Source organism: Labeo rohita, chromosome 22, assembly GCF_022985175.1.
Source record: "Labeo rohita strain BAU-BD-2019 chromosome 22, IGBB_LRoh.1.0, whole genome shotgun sequence".
In the NCBI taxonomy this organism is placed as follows: Eukaryota; Metazoa; Chordata; class Actinopteri; order Cypriniformes; family Cyprinidae; genus Labeo; species Labeo rohita.
In genome coordinates, this window is record NC_066890.1 from 16,067,725 (window position 1) to 16,083,129 (window position 15,405).

At 33.1% G+C, this 15,405-nt stretch overlaps 1 protein-coding gene across 2 annotated transcripts in view; it reads left to right on the forward strand.

Annotated features, from left to right (window-relative positions):
• Positions 1 to 15,405, forward strand: part of LOC127153357 (E3 ubiquitin-protein ligase RNF123) — a 149,753-nt gene that overhangs the window by 115,304 nt on the left and 19,044 nt on the right. For both annotated transcript variants that reach the window (XM_051094397.1, XM_051094398.1), the window contains exon 37: positions 12,134 to 12,228. In XM_051094397.1, coding sequence (XP_050950354.1) covers positions 12,134 to 12,228 — 95 coding nt within the window. The remainder of the gene's footprint in view (positions 1 to 12,133; positions 12,229 to 15,405) is intronic.

The window sequence follows — 15,405 nt, forward strand, 5'->3', positions numbered from 1 at the left end:
ATTTTCAGAGTTCAAGTGTTTTAAGGCATTTAAGCACGTATTAAAAGAGACAATGTATTATTTAGCAAGTCTGTAAACCACCTAAATCAATGATTTTGGCAAATCCAGGTAATTTACCATAGAAATATGATGATTTTTAACGCTTATGATTGTTATAGCACCACCTACGGGCTGACCTCCATGAAACTTTTCATGCTTGTTTAGAATAATCACATGTGCTCACCTAGTTTTATGAAGTTTTGAGTTTTTGTTTAGGATTTATAGGCTTTTGGGTATATTTGGCCACAACCCTTTTCTAAATGACCCTGAATACAATCTGAATACAAATGTAAATCAGAATATAAAGTAAATCAGAATATATAGTTATAAATCTGAATATATAAATGTAAGCCAGAATATAAAAAAATAAACCAGTATATATAGTTATAAATCTGAATATGTAAGTGTAAATCAGAATATATAGTTATAAATTGGAATATTACTTGTAAACCAGAATGTTAAGTAAATCAGAATATAGAGTTATTGATCTGGATATATAAATATAAATCAGAATATATAGTTATAAATTGGAATATTACATGTAAATCAGAATATAAATATAAATCAGAATATATAGTTATAAATTGGAATATTACATGTAAATCAGAATTTAAAGAAGTAAATCAGAATATATAGTTATTAATCTGGATATATAAATATAAATCAGAATATAAAGAAGTAAATCAGAATATATAGTTATAAATCAGAATACATATTTATAAATCTGAATATATCAAGGTAAATCAGCTGTAGCGATGTAACTTTCAAACAGTTTGCATACCAACTTGATTCTGTTGCAAAATCTTTCACCATTAATGTGAATTCTTATAGAAATGATTGGATTTTGTGAAAATTTTTCAAACAACTAAATTTGACTGCACCTTTTTGATGTTACTGAGAACTTCCACTTGGCTAGCAATGACAGTCTATTTGGAATCATCAATGAATCGCAAGTTGCAAGAATTGCAAGAATCACTGTTCGTAGGCCAGAAAAATTCAAATTCCCAAGTTTCCACACACAGGTTAATTTTGGGCTTTACTGACGTTCTTTATCATCTCAAACTCTTCGTTCAGCCTGGTTTTCTTCACACTGCCCGTTCCGCTCAGCTCTGCTGGACAGCGTGGTGTGAATCTCCAGGCTTACGAGGAAGAAGCTGGTCTCTCTGGTAGTCATGGAAACCGAGGGTCGCCATGGACACCACGTCCGGCCTCAGTTCCTGTCTGTCTCTGCTTTCACAGACGGCCCGCTCCTCCCCACCTCCTCTGTTTTTCCACCACTAAACTGGGTCATTGCTATCAGACTCCATTTCTGAGATCAGATTGGTTAGGAATTGTCCTTGGGCCTTTTTCAACCTGTTGACTCAAGGGACGCATTACGGGCCCGCCAACATCTGAACCCAGTTGAGCAGAGCGGCGAGGTTTACCCAAGCGAACAGGGACACTCAGAGCCTCAGGACTTGTTTTTAGGAAGCACGATTAGATGTAATTGGGTTACACATTTGTGTCTTTGTTGAGGTTCAAGGCTAAAAAGAGAGACTGTTCAGAATTGCTTCTATTATGATACTTATGATATTTTAGCAGTATAGAGAAAATATACTGCGCACAGTGTTCCTATTTTTTAGGGCCCAAGCACCGGTGGTGCAAGGACCTTATTGGAATTGCTCAGTTTCATCGTCTTCTCTAAAATGAATCACATTTTTGAGGGCCTAAACATCCTTGAAAACTCATGAATCTGCACATGCGCCAAAAGTGATGAAAATTTGCATCTGATATGGATTTCAGAAGTGGGTGTGGCAAAATGGCTTAATAGCGCCACCTATAAAATTTCAATGAAGTGCCCCTCGAGCTCTGTTTCACGTACATGTATGAAATTCGTCAGACAAAAGTCCCTCGGTACGAATTCCGAAACCAATTTTCTCTGCAAGTTTTGTGGCATTTTTGACATTTTCAGGCATTGTATTTAAACAAACTCCTCCTAGAGATTTAAACAGATCAACACCAAATTTGGTCAGTCTAATCTAAAGCCCTCTGTGATGTTAAATTGTAAAGATCTTGAGTTTTCGTTGAAGGGTGTGTCCGTGGCGGCCTGACAAATTTCGATGTTTCGCCATGAAAAAGGAAGTTATTATAATTTAGGCATACAATGTCAGATCTGCCCCAAATTTCACATGTTTGATAAGAGTCCTGTCCTGAAGAGATCTATATGCCCATATTCAGTTTTAGTCATAGCGCCACCTGCTGGAAACAGGAAGTGACATGTTTTACGCTCTAACAAACTCCTCATAGAGATTTAACGACATCAACATTATATTCGGTCAGTCTAATCTAAAGTCCTTTGTGACGTTAAATTGCGAAGATCTTGAGTTTTTGTTAAAGTGTCTGTCTGTGAAGGCCTGACAAAATTTGATGTTTTGCCATGAAAAAGATGTCCAGTCTGCCCAAAACTTTACACATTTTATAAGAGTCCTGCCCTAAAAACATCTAAAGACCAATATTCCGTTATAATAGTGCCACCTGCTGGCAACAGGAAATGTCTTGTTTTACACTAACTGAAACATACAATGATCAATCTGCACCAAACTTCATATCTTTGATAAAAGTCCTGGCTTGAAGACATTTACTTGCCAATATTCAGTTATAGTCATAGCGCCACCAGCTGGCAGCAGGAAGTTTGGCACATACAATTGACTTTGACATATTCCTCCTGTATTTGTCATATCAATAGTGTCCTCACACAGAGGTCACTTTCAAGCCAAGCTCCTTTCTGGTGGCCAACGTGATTACTTTAAACCCGTTGTGAAGTCTGTGTGGAGAAATCTTTTGCCCTTAAGTGAAATTCCAGATGATTACATCCGTTCCCGATTGCATGGATTTGGGAAGTCATTGGTTTTTGCCTGTGAAAGTTTGGGTCAAATCCAGTTGAGAATCAATCAATCTGAATTATGCGAACAATGTCATTATTCACCTTCAGGTCATCCAAGATGTAAATGAGCTTGTTTCTTCATCAGATTTGGAGAATTGTAGCATTACATCACTTGCTCACCAATGGATCCTATGCAGTGAATGGGTGTCCAAACAGCTGATAAAAACATTACAATAATCCACACCACTCCAGTTTACAGTTAATGTCTTGTGAAGTGAAAAGCTACATGTTTTGCAAGAGACCAATCCATCATTAAGAAGTTTTTAACTATAAGTAGATTATTAATTAAAATAAAGTTCCCAGAAAAACATTTTAATTTGAGAAATGTCATGGCAAAAATGCCAAAATCTGCTGATAATAATGCAATTTCTGTCTTCAAAAAAATAAATAGTAGAATTTATAGTAGTAGTATTTTGTTTAATATTTTAATGCAATATGTAAACCCATTCAGTATGCTATAATTAAGGTATATCGTGAAACCTTATAATGCGACACCATTCTTCCACTGAATTATACATAAAACATTGTACTGTATATACTCTGAGCATGAAGTATGCAATAAGGAATGCCCTAGTATTTCTTTCGGGAGTCACTGTAGGAAAAAGTTACTTTCTCATGCTGTTTCACTTCTCCTCTCAAATCTCTCATTCTGTTATTTCATGACTTTCCCTTTTTTTTTTTTTTTTTTTATCAACTTTTTCCCTCAGCTCATTACAAAACTGCAAACGAAGGCCAGGTGCTGGCTGAACAGCATTAATTAGTATGTGGAAATATGTCCACCGCTTCATTATTTCTTGTCTCTGCCAATATCAGATGTTGTTATTAAATCAAAACTGCTACGCTCTCTCTCATGCTAGCAATGTCATGTCTAAGAAGTGCTGCTGTTCTTTATTGTACAGATCATTATTAATGCACTTGGCCAAACTTTCCCTCGGCAGCAAGTCCAAGTCTGCAGGGTGTTTCAAATGTGAAAAACACTGCTCTGTGCTCAGAATGTTATTTATTTTTATCTTAACATATTGTGTGTGAAGTTTAATGGAAGAATTAGTGAAGTAGAAGTTGGCATGTTGATATTGGCATCGTTCCCTGAGCCGCTGCTGATATTGTTTATTCCCCTAATCTTGGAAAGAAACTTTGTATAGAAATATCTATTTTTGTTTTGTTTTTTCAAATGAGGACAATTAAATCACATAATGTCACAATACAACACAATAAATAATTTATTTTAATAATAATGTGTATAATATAGTTATAAATCAGCTAAATATAGATCAGGATACAAAGAGGTAAAGCTGAATATAAAGTTATAAATCTGAATATAAAGAAGTAAATTAGAATATGTAGTTATTAATCTGAATATGTAAATGTAAATCAGAATATATAGTTATAAACTGGAATAGTAAATGTAAATCAAAATACAAAGAAATAAATCAGAATATAGTAATTAATCTAGATATATAAATATAAATCAGAATATATAGTTATAAATCTGAATATGTAAGTGTAAATCAGAATATATAGTTATAAATTGTAAATGTATATCAGAATATAAACAAATAAATCAGAATGCATAGTTATTAATCTGGATTTTTAAATATAAATAAGAATATATAGTTATAAATCTGAATATATAAATGTAAATTAGAATATACTGTTATAATTCTGAATATGTAAATGTAAGTCAGAATTCAAAGAAGTAAATCTGAATATATGAATTATAATATATTTAATATTAAATATAATAAATAATATATACATAATATAAGAAGTAAATCTGAATATATAGTTTTTATAAATTACAATTTAGTTATATATTCAGGATTTGTAAATATATATTTGTATTTACATTTATATATTCACATTTTTTAATTCATAATTAAGACGCATATATTAATAATTTCTATTAATGTATCAAACTTGCAAATATATTTTCTTGTTTACTTGTGTACATATATTCATGGTTTACATTTATATATTCAATTTGTATCTATACAATTAGATCAACAATGACATTTATAAAAAATGCATTACCAGTATTATAAACATATATAATATTATTCATAGATACCTAAAATCTTTATTGCATCATTTTGTTTTATTTTTTAATTCAAAGAAATTTGCATTTATTTTACACATGCACACATACATGTGTATAATGTGTAATGTTTTTTTTTTTTTTATATTACAATATTAATTATACAATATTAATTTATAAATAAACAATAAATAAACACACATTTATTTATTTCTTTATTTATTTATATTTTATGTCATTTTATATTATATAAATATTTTAAAATATATGAAATATTATGTGATTCTATTATACAAGTTAGATATACATTGATTTACAGTAGCAGAATTCGGAATTAAATCGCAAAGTTGTGTTAAAAGAAAGCTCAGTCCAGCGCACAGCCATTGTAATGCTCAAATTGCCTGGAGGGCTTAAGGGCTTCCATGTACACACATCTACAGCAGCCATATATAATGAATGAGTGCCGGAGGCAGCGCAGATTCATTGTGTCGGCTTACAGAAAGACATTTATACCAAGGAAATCAGAGGAACAGAGAGATTAATGAGGAAAGACGGGCCGTAGGTGGTCCACATTAGCACTTCAAAGGGTATGTCCGTCGCCAAGCGCTATAGCCGACCTGTGCGCCTTTCAGTGCACGGGATCTAATGACAGGTCAAAATACCACAGCCTTCCTCAAACCAGTGCAGTACGACCATCCCGTCTCATTATCCCAGTGCCTCTGAAGGAGGTTTCACAGGGATGCTAATGGCCGTAATGACATTAAGCCTTGTTCCTATCACAAAGCCAATGGTTTGGATGGGATGCAGAATTGATCTGGCTGCGCTGCTTTTTAAACGGATCCTCCAGGGCGAGTCGAAGAACTAATTAATGTTTAGGTGGCGTGGGAAAGATTCCCGGCGCTCCTCTACAGGACTGCGCTGTGTGTGGGAAGCTCCTGTGTGGTCCAAACCCTTATTAAAGCATTTAAGAGTTGGTTTAGCCAAAATCCTGTCATTATTTACTCACCTTCATTGCGGCCCAAACCTGTGTGGCCTTATTTCAACTGTGAGAAAAAAGAAGATAAATTAGAGAATGTTGGCACTTGTTGTTATATCGGGAACTGGGGCAGTTGAGCTCAAAATGTGACACAGTGCACCACTGCAGTAATCCATAACACTCACACACTATATTTCAAGTCTGCTGAAGCCCTACAGTACAGTAGTGTAAGAAAAACTATATTTGTTAGTAAACTTTGTTATTCACTGTAGCTATAATACAATGTGGCATGTCAATTAAAATAAACCAGGTCAAAATGTGATGTTTCCAATATTATGTGACACATTTAAAATTTGCAAAACATTTTGCGATGTACTAAGTTAGAATGAACCCTTTATATTTTTAGAAACTAATATTAAAATATTAAAATTAATATTGTGTTATTTATTAAAACAACAACAACAACAAAATGATAATAATAACTTGAAATTTGTAAAATATGTTGCAGTGTATGAAGTTAGAATGAACCCTTTATATTTTTAACATTAAATTAAATTAACATTAAAATGTTAAATTTAATATTGCATTATTTATTACCAAAATTATAGTAGTAATAATAATCATCATCATCATCATCATCAATAATAACAATAATAATAATAACTTTAAAATTGTTAAATATTTTGCAATGTACCAAGTTAGAATGAAGCCTTTATATTTTTAGAAGCTGTTATTAAAATATTATAATTAATATAACATAGTTTATTCAAATAATAATAATAGTAACTTGAAAACTGTAAACTATTTGCAGTGTACCAAGTTAGAACGAACTCTTTATATTTTTTAGAAATTGACATTAAAATATTAATATTAATATTCCATTATTTATGAAAAAAATTATAATAACTTGAAAATTGCCAAATATTGTGCAGTGCACCAAATTAGAATGAACTCTTTATATTTTTAGAATTTAACATTGAAATATTAGTTAATATTGTATTTTTTTTTCAAATAAATAAATAAATAAATAAACTTGAAAAATGTAAAATATTTTGCAATGTACCAAGTTACAATGAACTCATTATATTTTTTAACTAATATTGAAATATTATATTTAACATAGTATTTTTTATTTAAATAGTAATAATAATAATAATAATAATAATAATAATTTAATTTGAATTTTTTTTAAGTGTTTTGCAATGTACCATATTAGATGTTACACCCCTTTATATTTTTAGAAGTTAATATTAAAATGTTAAAAAATAATATTGTATTAGTTATTAAAATAATATTGTTATATATTAAATACAGTACATTTTATTGTTGTTGTTTTAGCGTGTTCCTATTTTATATATATATATATATATATATAATTTTATTTAAATATAAAAAGTTAGATAATATTGAAATATTAAAAATGGAAATGGAAAATTTATATTTTAATATAAAATAATATAATGTAATATAATAATATAATATAATATGATTTCATTGTAATAATAATTTAATTTATAATAATTCACAGATTATATAATATAAAAAAGCACAATGGACATTAGAAATGCACCACGTGAATGTGAATTAAATGCAATTTAAACAAAAGCTAGTGTATATAAATCAAAAATAATTTTAAATAAATATTGTAATATACAAAGAAATTGATTATATAATATGAATGCATTATTTATAATTCAGATTTGTTGGAATTTATTTTATAAATATTGAATACTAATACTGAACATTTTTTTTTTTCTCCTTTTTCTTTATTTTTGGAGGTTGATGGCCTCACTCCCCATTTATTTTTGTTGTTAGAATGTTCCTTTAACATGTATCTTTTTATGTTAATATGTTAATTTAAAAAAAAGAAAAGCTTAAAAGTTAAATTGAATGTAAACAAATTTATATATATCCTTTTTTATTCATTTGTGGAGTTTTAAAGCCTCATTCTCCATTTGTTGTTCTTCTATATTAATTTATTTCTAAAGAGTAGGTTTGGGGCCCCATGAGGGCAAGTAAATAATGTCAGAAGGTTCATATTTGCATGAACTTTTAATTGAAGCTCTGCAGGCTGAGTTTGTGTGAGGTTTGCCAGTTGATTGATGCGTTTTGATCTGTGCTAATGATGCGCTTTCAAACCTGGAAGGGTTTCCCAGTGATAAAGGCCAAAAGTTTCATTAACACGGCTCTGGTTTGAATGTCCCTCATAAATATTCCATGTAAATATCACTGCGGCATTCATAACGTGCAGGTGTGTGACGCGTGCTCCTCGGCACATGCTGATCGCTGAGAGCCTCTCCAGACACTCACCAACCCAACAAAATGCTAACCGACCCGTTTGCTGTTAGACACGACGGCCGTCATCAGAACGATCTGCCAAAGATTCTGGACAGGCGCCGTGAATTATTGGCAAAGCACATGTTGTAGATGTCATCACACATGGAGGACTCCAATCTCGCCAGTTTAGAAAAATCTGACTCTTTTGTCTTGCTTGAGTGCTTGAATAGCAAATATAATAAAAATTAGCACCTCACAGGACACTCTTTAAGAACACAAACAAAATCGGTCGATGTAAGACATAATAAAATAAAATATTCCGAATGTCATTGGAGAAAGAACTAGAAAGCATGGAGTTGTGGCGTCTGTCAGAAGTTGTTCACTGAAGCGTGCGAACTAGCCAAACCTTGACACTTTTCACCTGCCGTGCAGTAGCTACAGTCATTTTAACATCAGAACTGTGGCATCAGCCGTAACGTAGTGCTTTTCCACTTCATCTTCCACTTGTAATCAAGACGCCGACTGTCAGCGCTGTTCATCAGTCCAAAACATGGGACGGAGCAGCGATGATTGGCAATGTCAGGACCAATTTTGGCAGTTACGGACTAGACGAGCATGAAATTGCTGCGGGGAAAGTAAAAGCTGAAGGAAAAACAAGCCTCCCAGACCTGTGGCGCTCGCAACGAGAGTCTAAAATTATCAAGCTGATCCCCATCCATTCATGATGAGGCTGGTGAATGGGGAGGGTCTTTCACACATTCCCCCTCCAGCAATTAAACGCAATGAGTGATGGATGGAAAAAAAATGACGGAAACGCAATTAGAAAGTCTTTTTCTTGGCATTGATCTTTTATGATTGTGCCAGTCAGGGCTGTTGAACGGGACTTTGAGTGGCAGTTGTAACTGCTGCCTCCTCTTATATGCATATAAGTGAAGTGCATCATTACTGATCTTTTTATTATCATTCATAATGGTTTTTCAAACGCTTGCTTGCATTGACAAAGCGATTAATATTGAATGTGCTGTCATTAGTGCTGATATTACTTGTGTATATCTTTAGATATTGCATATAAAATTATGAACAGAGACATCAAAATGCAAATTAAAATGTGCATAAAAATGCTTTCAGTTGGTAATCATTCTCTTAGAAGACTCAAAAACCACAGAAAATGCATTTATTAATTGAATAATATTTTAAAGTCACATTGCTTTTCAATTCTGATTCATAAGTTGCATGCAATAAAAACAATTAAAATAAAAAAATAAAGCATAAAGGCTATAAAATACTGTGTTCTGATTATGATGTTATTTCAGGAGCTCCAGTTTTCACACACACACACACACACACACAAAAAGACAGTTTTGATATTTTTTACTAAAAGTTGATTCATGTAAAATTAGAGTATTATGTAAAATGTATAATATTTTTATTGAAATAAAATTATAATAAATCAGTAAATGCACGCACATATATGTGACCCTGGACCACAAAATTAGTCATAAGGGTCAGTTTTGTGAAAATTGAGATTTATACATCATCTGAAAACTGAATAAATAGGTGTTTCATTGATATATGGTTGTTAGGATAGGACGATGTTTGGCTGAGATACAACTATTTGAAAATCTGAGGGTGCAAAAAAATCAAAAATTTGAGAAATTGCCTTTAAAGTTGTCCAAATGAAGTTCTTAGCAATGCATATTACTAATCAAAAAATATTAACATATTTACGGTAAGAAATTTACAAAATATCTTCATGGAACATGATCTTTACTTAATACCCTAATGATTTTTGGCATAAAAGAAAAATCAATCATTTTGACCCATACAATGTATTGCTAGCAATGTGCTACTTATGACTGGTTTTGTGGTCCAGGGTCACATATAATAAATGATAACAAAATAAAATTGTAAAAATATAACTGCAAGCAGCAATTACTGGGGTTCAAACGTTTTGAGACCTTAGAGCAATTATAGACATTTTAAAATTATTTTACCTAAAATGACTGAAAAATAAAATAAAATCACTAAAATTTAATGATTTATCACTTTTCGACCAATAAGTGGCTCCGAAATTAATGTGGTGTGGTTAACTAGGGGTGACGATAACACACACTTTGGGCCAGTTTTCCTAACAACTTGTGCCAGCGCAAACCCATTTTTTGGTGTTAAAATAGTACTGTCAGGTTTTACTAAAGACGCACAGTGAAGAATTGCAACTGAAAAGGCGTGAACAAAGTTAATTTTGCACTTGACCTTATTGAATATACATTTGTAGGAGTTTCCCTTTCAGATGCAAAATTTATGGGAGTAGAGTATTCAAATGAATCATGCACCGTGTTTTACTAACGTTTGTGCTTGTCAAATTTAACCCCATTATTTTGTGCTTGAAATGGCTGCAATTATTGTTGGTAAGAGGAGGCACCACAGAGAACAGAGAGCGTGTGGTTGAAGGCAGAAGATTTTTTTCCACATGTATTAATTTATTTGTAATGCCGGAAGAACACATTATCTGTACATATCGTTTGCCAAGCCATGTTATATGTAATTTGCTTCAGGAAATAAAAGACGACCCTCAACTAGGAATCACGCAATACCAGATCTAATTTGCCCTGTTTAGTAAATCAGGCCCATAATTTGGTGCCAAAATGCAGAAGAGGCAAGAAGAGGCAAATAGGCCCATTGAGTTTCGTTCCAATCTGCCTCCTTTAACCTTGTCTAATGTTCAAAGTTGATTGCCTGACGGCGACCGTTTTTTACGAGATACGTCAGTGCCCTCATAGATATGGATGGCACCTTGGACAAAGACATTGCATGCCAAATTTCAAGTCAATTAGACTAATCAATGCGTAGTTACAGCCATTTTTCCTTGTTATAGTGCCACTAAGTGGTCAAACTTACCAATTTGTGTAATTTGAGCTGTTTTAGTAAAAGTCGAACATTTTGGCATCCTGTTCTGACCGACAATGGAACTTTCTCTAATCATTTTTGCTAATAAGACTCCAGAGAACTTTTCTAAACTGTTTTGGTTTCAATTGGGCGAAAAACCTAGGACTAGGTCGCAAAAATAGGTTTCATAAAAAATTCAAAATTACGGAAAAATTTACATCAGCCATTTAGTTTGTCTTGAGACAAGGAATTCCAATAATAACGGTCTAGGAGTTGTGAGCGATTTTACATTTTCAGTCTCTGTACTGCCCCCTATTGGCCAATCGGGGCCATACCCTTACTGATGTGTCCCCACATTGAGATCTGCCATCTGGCCAGATTTCATGTCTCTAGGAGGTTTGGTCTCTACAATCAGTTTTACAACAGAATAATAATAATAATAATAATTGCAATTACTATACGTTTTCAGCGCTTTGAAAAAAAGAATAGCTTGATGTCAATAAACATTTTTATTCTTTTAAAATACTTTATTCTTTAACTTCAATTGAAAGATTTATTAAATATTTTTATGGTTGTTTTATAATAATAGTTAAGTCACTTTGATTTATGACTGATTTATATGTTGCTTGCAAATGTTTTTTGTAATGTTGTAATTTTTTTTTTTTTTGAACGCATGGGATAAAAGCGTTGCCTTTTATTTATTTATTTGTGATATTTTAAAATATGAAAAATAAGTATTAAAAAAAAAAAAAAAAAGGAACACTTTTTGCTTTGTATGAATTTTGTATAAATGGATGCATGGTGGGAAGGATGAATATGGATGAACGGATGACTACTGCCAGCTAAGAATTGCATTCTATACTGACGTTGAAAATCCAGTCCAGGTTTAGTCATGCTGTTTGTGTCTGCATTGTGGAAACCAATGAGCAATTCCCCAAATGTACCATGTGTCAATACGGTGTGTAAAGTCTGACATTTGTTGTGTTTGTTTGCGTAGATACGGACTACATTAGCACGGAGGAAGAGCAGAAGGTAGAACAGATGCTAACTTTCCTGACAGAGGAGTCCAAGCAGGCAGCTGCCAGCACAGCGGTGAGTACAGCTTCCCACACAGGTTCAGCAAACCACAACCAGCCTCTCCATCCTGCCATGTCTAGAGTCAAAATCTGCCACTGACGGACAGCAATATGGTGTCTGTCGCCTCAGTCGTGAACTGTTAAAATGAACTTTGCAGCTTATGACTTGAGAAAATCTGCCAAAAGTAACATTTGATATTTTAAAATATTTTAAATATTCCAGCATAATGTTAGCTCACACAAATAAAACAGACTTTGTCTGCTTTTGCAGATCTTAATGAGTCTGGTAGTCTGTGTGGGGCTTCAAATGGCCTTTTTCTGATGTCTTCAGTCCACAATAACAGATTTTTCAGCAGCTATTCTAAAAATTAAAGACAAAATGGCAAAATATTGCAAATAATACATGGACTAGTTGAACTTACAGTAAAATTGTTGGTTTAAAAAAACAGCAATAGAATGCAAAGTTTCTCAGGGAAACTCAATACTTTTGTGAGAAGGCAGTACTTTTGCAAGAGGATGCAAAGTTTCTCTTTTGGAAAACACGATACAAGAGAAACTTTCTCAGGATACACAGTTTTGCAAGAAATCAAAGTTTCTCGGGTCAATGAACTACTTTTGTGAGAAAATACCAGATTCTTGAGAAAACGCTATGTTTCTTGGGGCGAACACAATACTTTTGGGGTACCACTATACTTTGAGAGAAAAAGCTAAGTTTCTCAGGAGGATGCAATACTTCTGCAAGAGAACTCAAAGTTTCTTGGGGGAATGCAAAACGTTTATGAGAGAATGGAAAGTTTATGAAAAAAGAATCCAGCACAACTTGTGATGAAAGGAACTTTAATACTTTAAAGCAGGGGTGCTCAACCCTGTTCCTGGAGATTGACTTTCCTGCAGAGTTTAGTTCCAACCCTAATCAAACACACCTGCCTGTAATTATCAAGTGCTCCTTGAGATCCTAATTAGCTGGTTCAGGTGTGTTTGGTCAGGGTTGGAGCTGAACTCTGCGGGAAAGTCGATCTCCAGGACCAGGGTTGAGCACCCCTGCTTTAAAGGTGCCAATGCCTTTCGGCCTCAGAGCCTTCCTCAGGGTATACAACACATATCAGAAAACACATCCCCATATTGGATTATTCATTCACAAATTAGCATCAGATGACAATGAGTCAAACAAGAAGTCATCACACTGAATAATTAAAGTTAACTATTCAAAAGTGACAATGACCCAATCAGAGTAGATCCACGTCTTGATTAACATGTCTTACACATAAAAAAAAAAAAGCGAGTCGTACAACACACTTAAAACCAACCTCACAGAAAGTCTTTAAGAGAAAATCCTCATCCATACATTTTGGGAACAGACTTTTCAAAAAAAAAAAAAAAAATCCTGCTTAATTCTTTTACAATCAATATTATCACCTTTTGTATTCTGTTTAACCTTTTCAATTGCAAGAAAGATGGCATTTTGTGGGTCCATTCCCAAAAATGTCTGGCAACACGACTCTTTAGGTCCTTTTTATTTATTGCACTTTTGTGCTCTGTTCCTTTCTATTAATGTTACCTTTAACGTTTTTGTGAATTCACAAGTAAACACAATTGGCACATTTAAAATTGCCCAATAAAACCTGACCTGTATTGTGTAATGTTTTACAAATCTATTCCTTATATTATTTGCCCTTTTATAAGTAATCACTCTTGTTTTCATGCACTTTGTGAAGCGGTAAAGCTGCACCAGATCCCATCTAATTAAAATGTCAAATTTTTCTAGAAAATATTTTTGTGAGAGAATGCAACCTTATTTTGGGGACCACATTACTTTTTTTAGGAAAACGCAATACTTTTGAGAAAGAATGCAACATTTCTTGGGAGCATGCAATACTTTTGCAAGAAAATGCAAATGATTTGTTAGAGAACAGTTTCTTGGGAGAAAGCACAAAGTTTCTCAGGAGAACAATACTTTTGTGAAAGAAAGCAACATTTCTTTTGAAGAGCATTACTTTTGGGAAAATTGTTGAGAGAGAATGCAAATATTTTGCAAGAGAACAGTTTCTGAGGAGAACCCAATACATTTGCGAGAGAAAACAAACGTTTTGTATAAGTTTTTTTGAGAAAATATTTTCATGAGAAAACGCAAAGTTTCTCAGGAGAACACAATACTTCTGCTAGAGAATCCAAAGTTTCTTAGGAGAACAATACTTTTTGAAGAATGCACCACTAAAGCAAATGTTTTGCAAGAGAACTAAGTTTCTCAGGAGAACGCAATACTTTTCTGAGAAAATGCAAATAATTTGTAAGAGAACAAAGTTTTTTGAGGGAATGCAAAACTTTTGGGAGGAAACACTACATTTCTCTGAAAAACTAAATTTTAGTGTTAAAATGCAACATTACTTGGGGGAATGCAATAATTTTGGGAGAACAATAATTTTTTGCGAGAAAAAGCAAGAGTTTTTCAGGAGAGTGCAATACTTGTGCCAGAGAATCCAAATTTTCTTGGGAAAACATTACTTTTGGAGAATGCAACACATCCGAGTTTTGTGGGAGAACATAGTTTCTCAGGGAATGCAGTTCTTTTGAGGAAACGCGAAACTTGCTAGGGATCACCATATTTCTTGGGAAAACAACATTTTTGTGAGAGGATGCAACATTTCTTAGGAGAACAATACTTTTGGGAGAATGCAACACGTAAGAGAGAATGCAAATGTTTTGCAAGAGAACCAAGTTTCTCAGGAGAACGTAATACTTGTGAGAATGCAGCATTGCTTGGGCAACAATAATTTTGGGAGAACAATCCTTTTTTGTGAGAAAACACAAATTTTCTAATGAGAATGCAATACTTGTGCTAGAGAACAACACTTTATTACAAGAAAACAATGCGAACGCAACACTTTTGAGAGAGAATGCAAATGTTTGGTGAGAGAACAAAGTCTCTCTTAGGAGAACGCAATAGTTTTGTAAGAGAACAATGTTTCTCAGGTGAGTGCAGTACTGTTAGGGGAACAAAACTTGCAAGAAAATGCTAAATTTTTTGGAAAAACTATATTTTCTTGAGAGAACGCAATGTTACTTGGGGGAATGCAATACTTACGAGAGTTACTTTTTTTGTGAGAAAATGTAAAGTTTCTAAAGAGAATGCAATATTTTTGCAAGAGAATGCAAATGTGTTGTGAGAGAATGCAAAAACATTAAAATATAATTT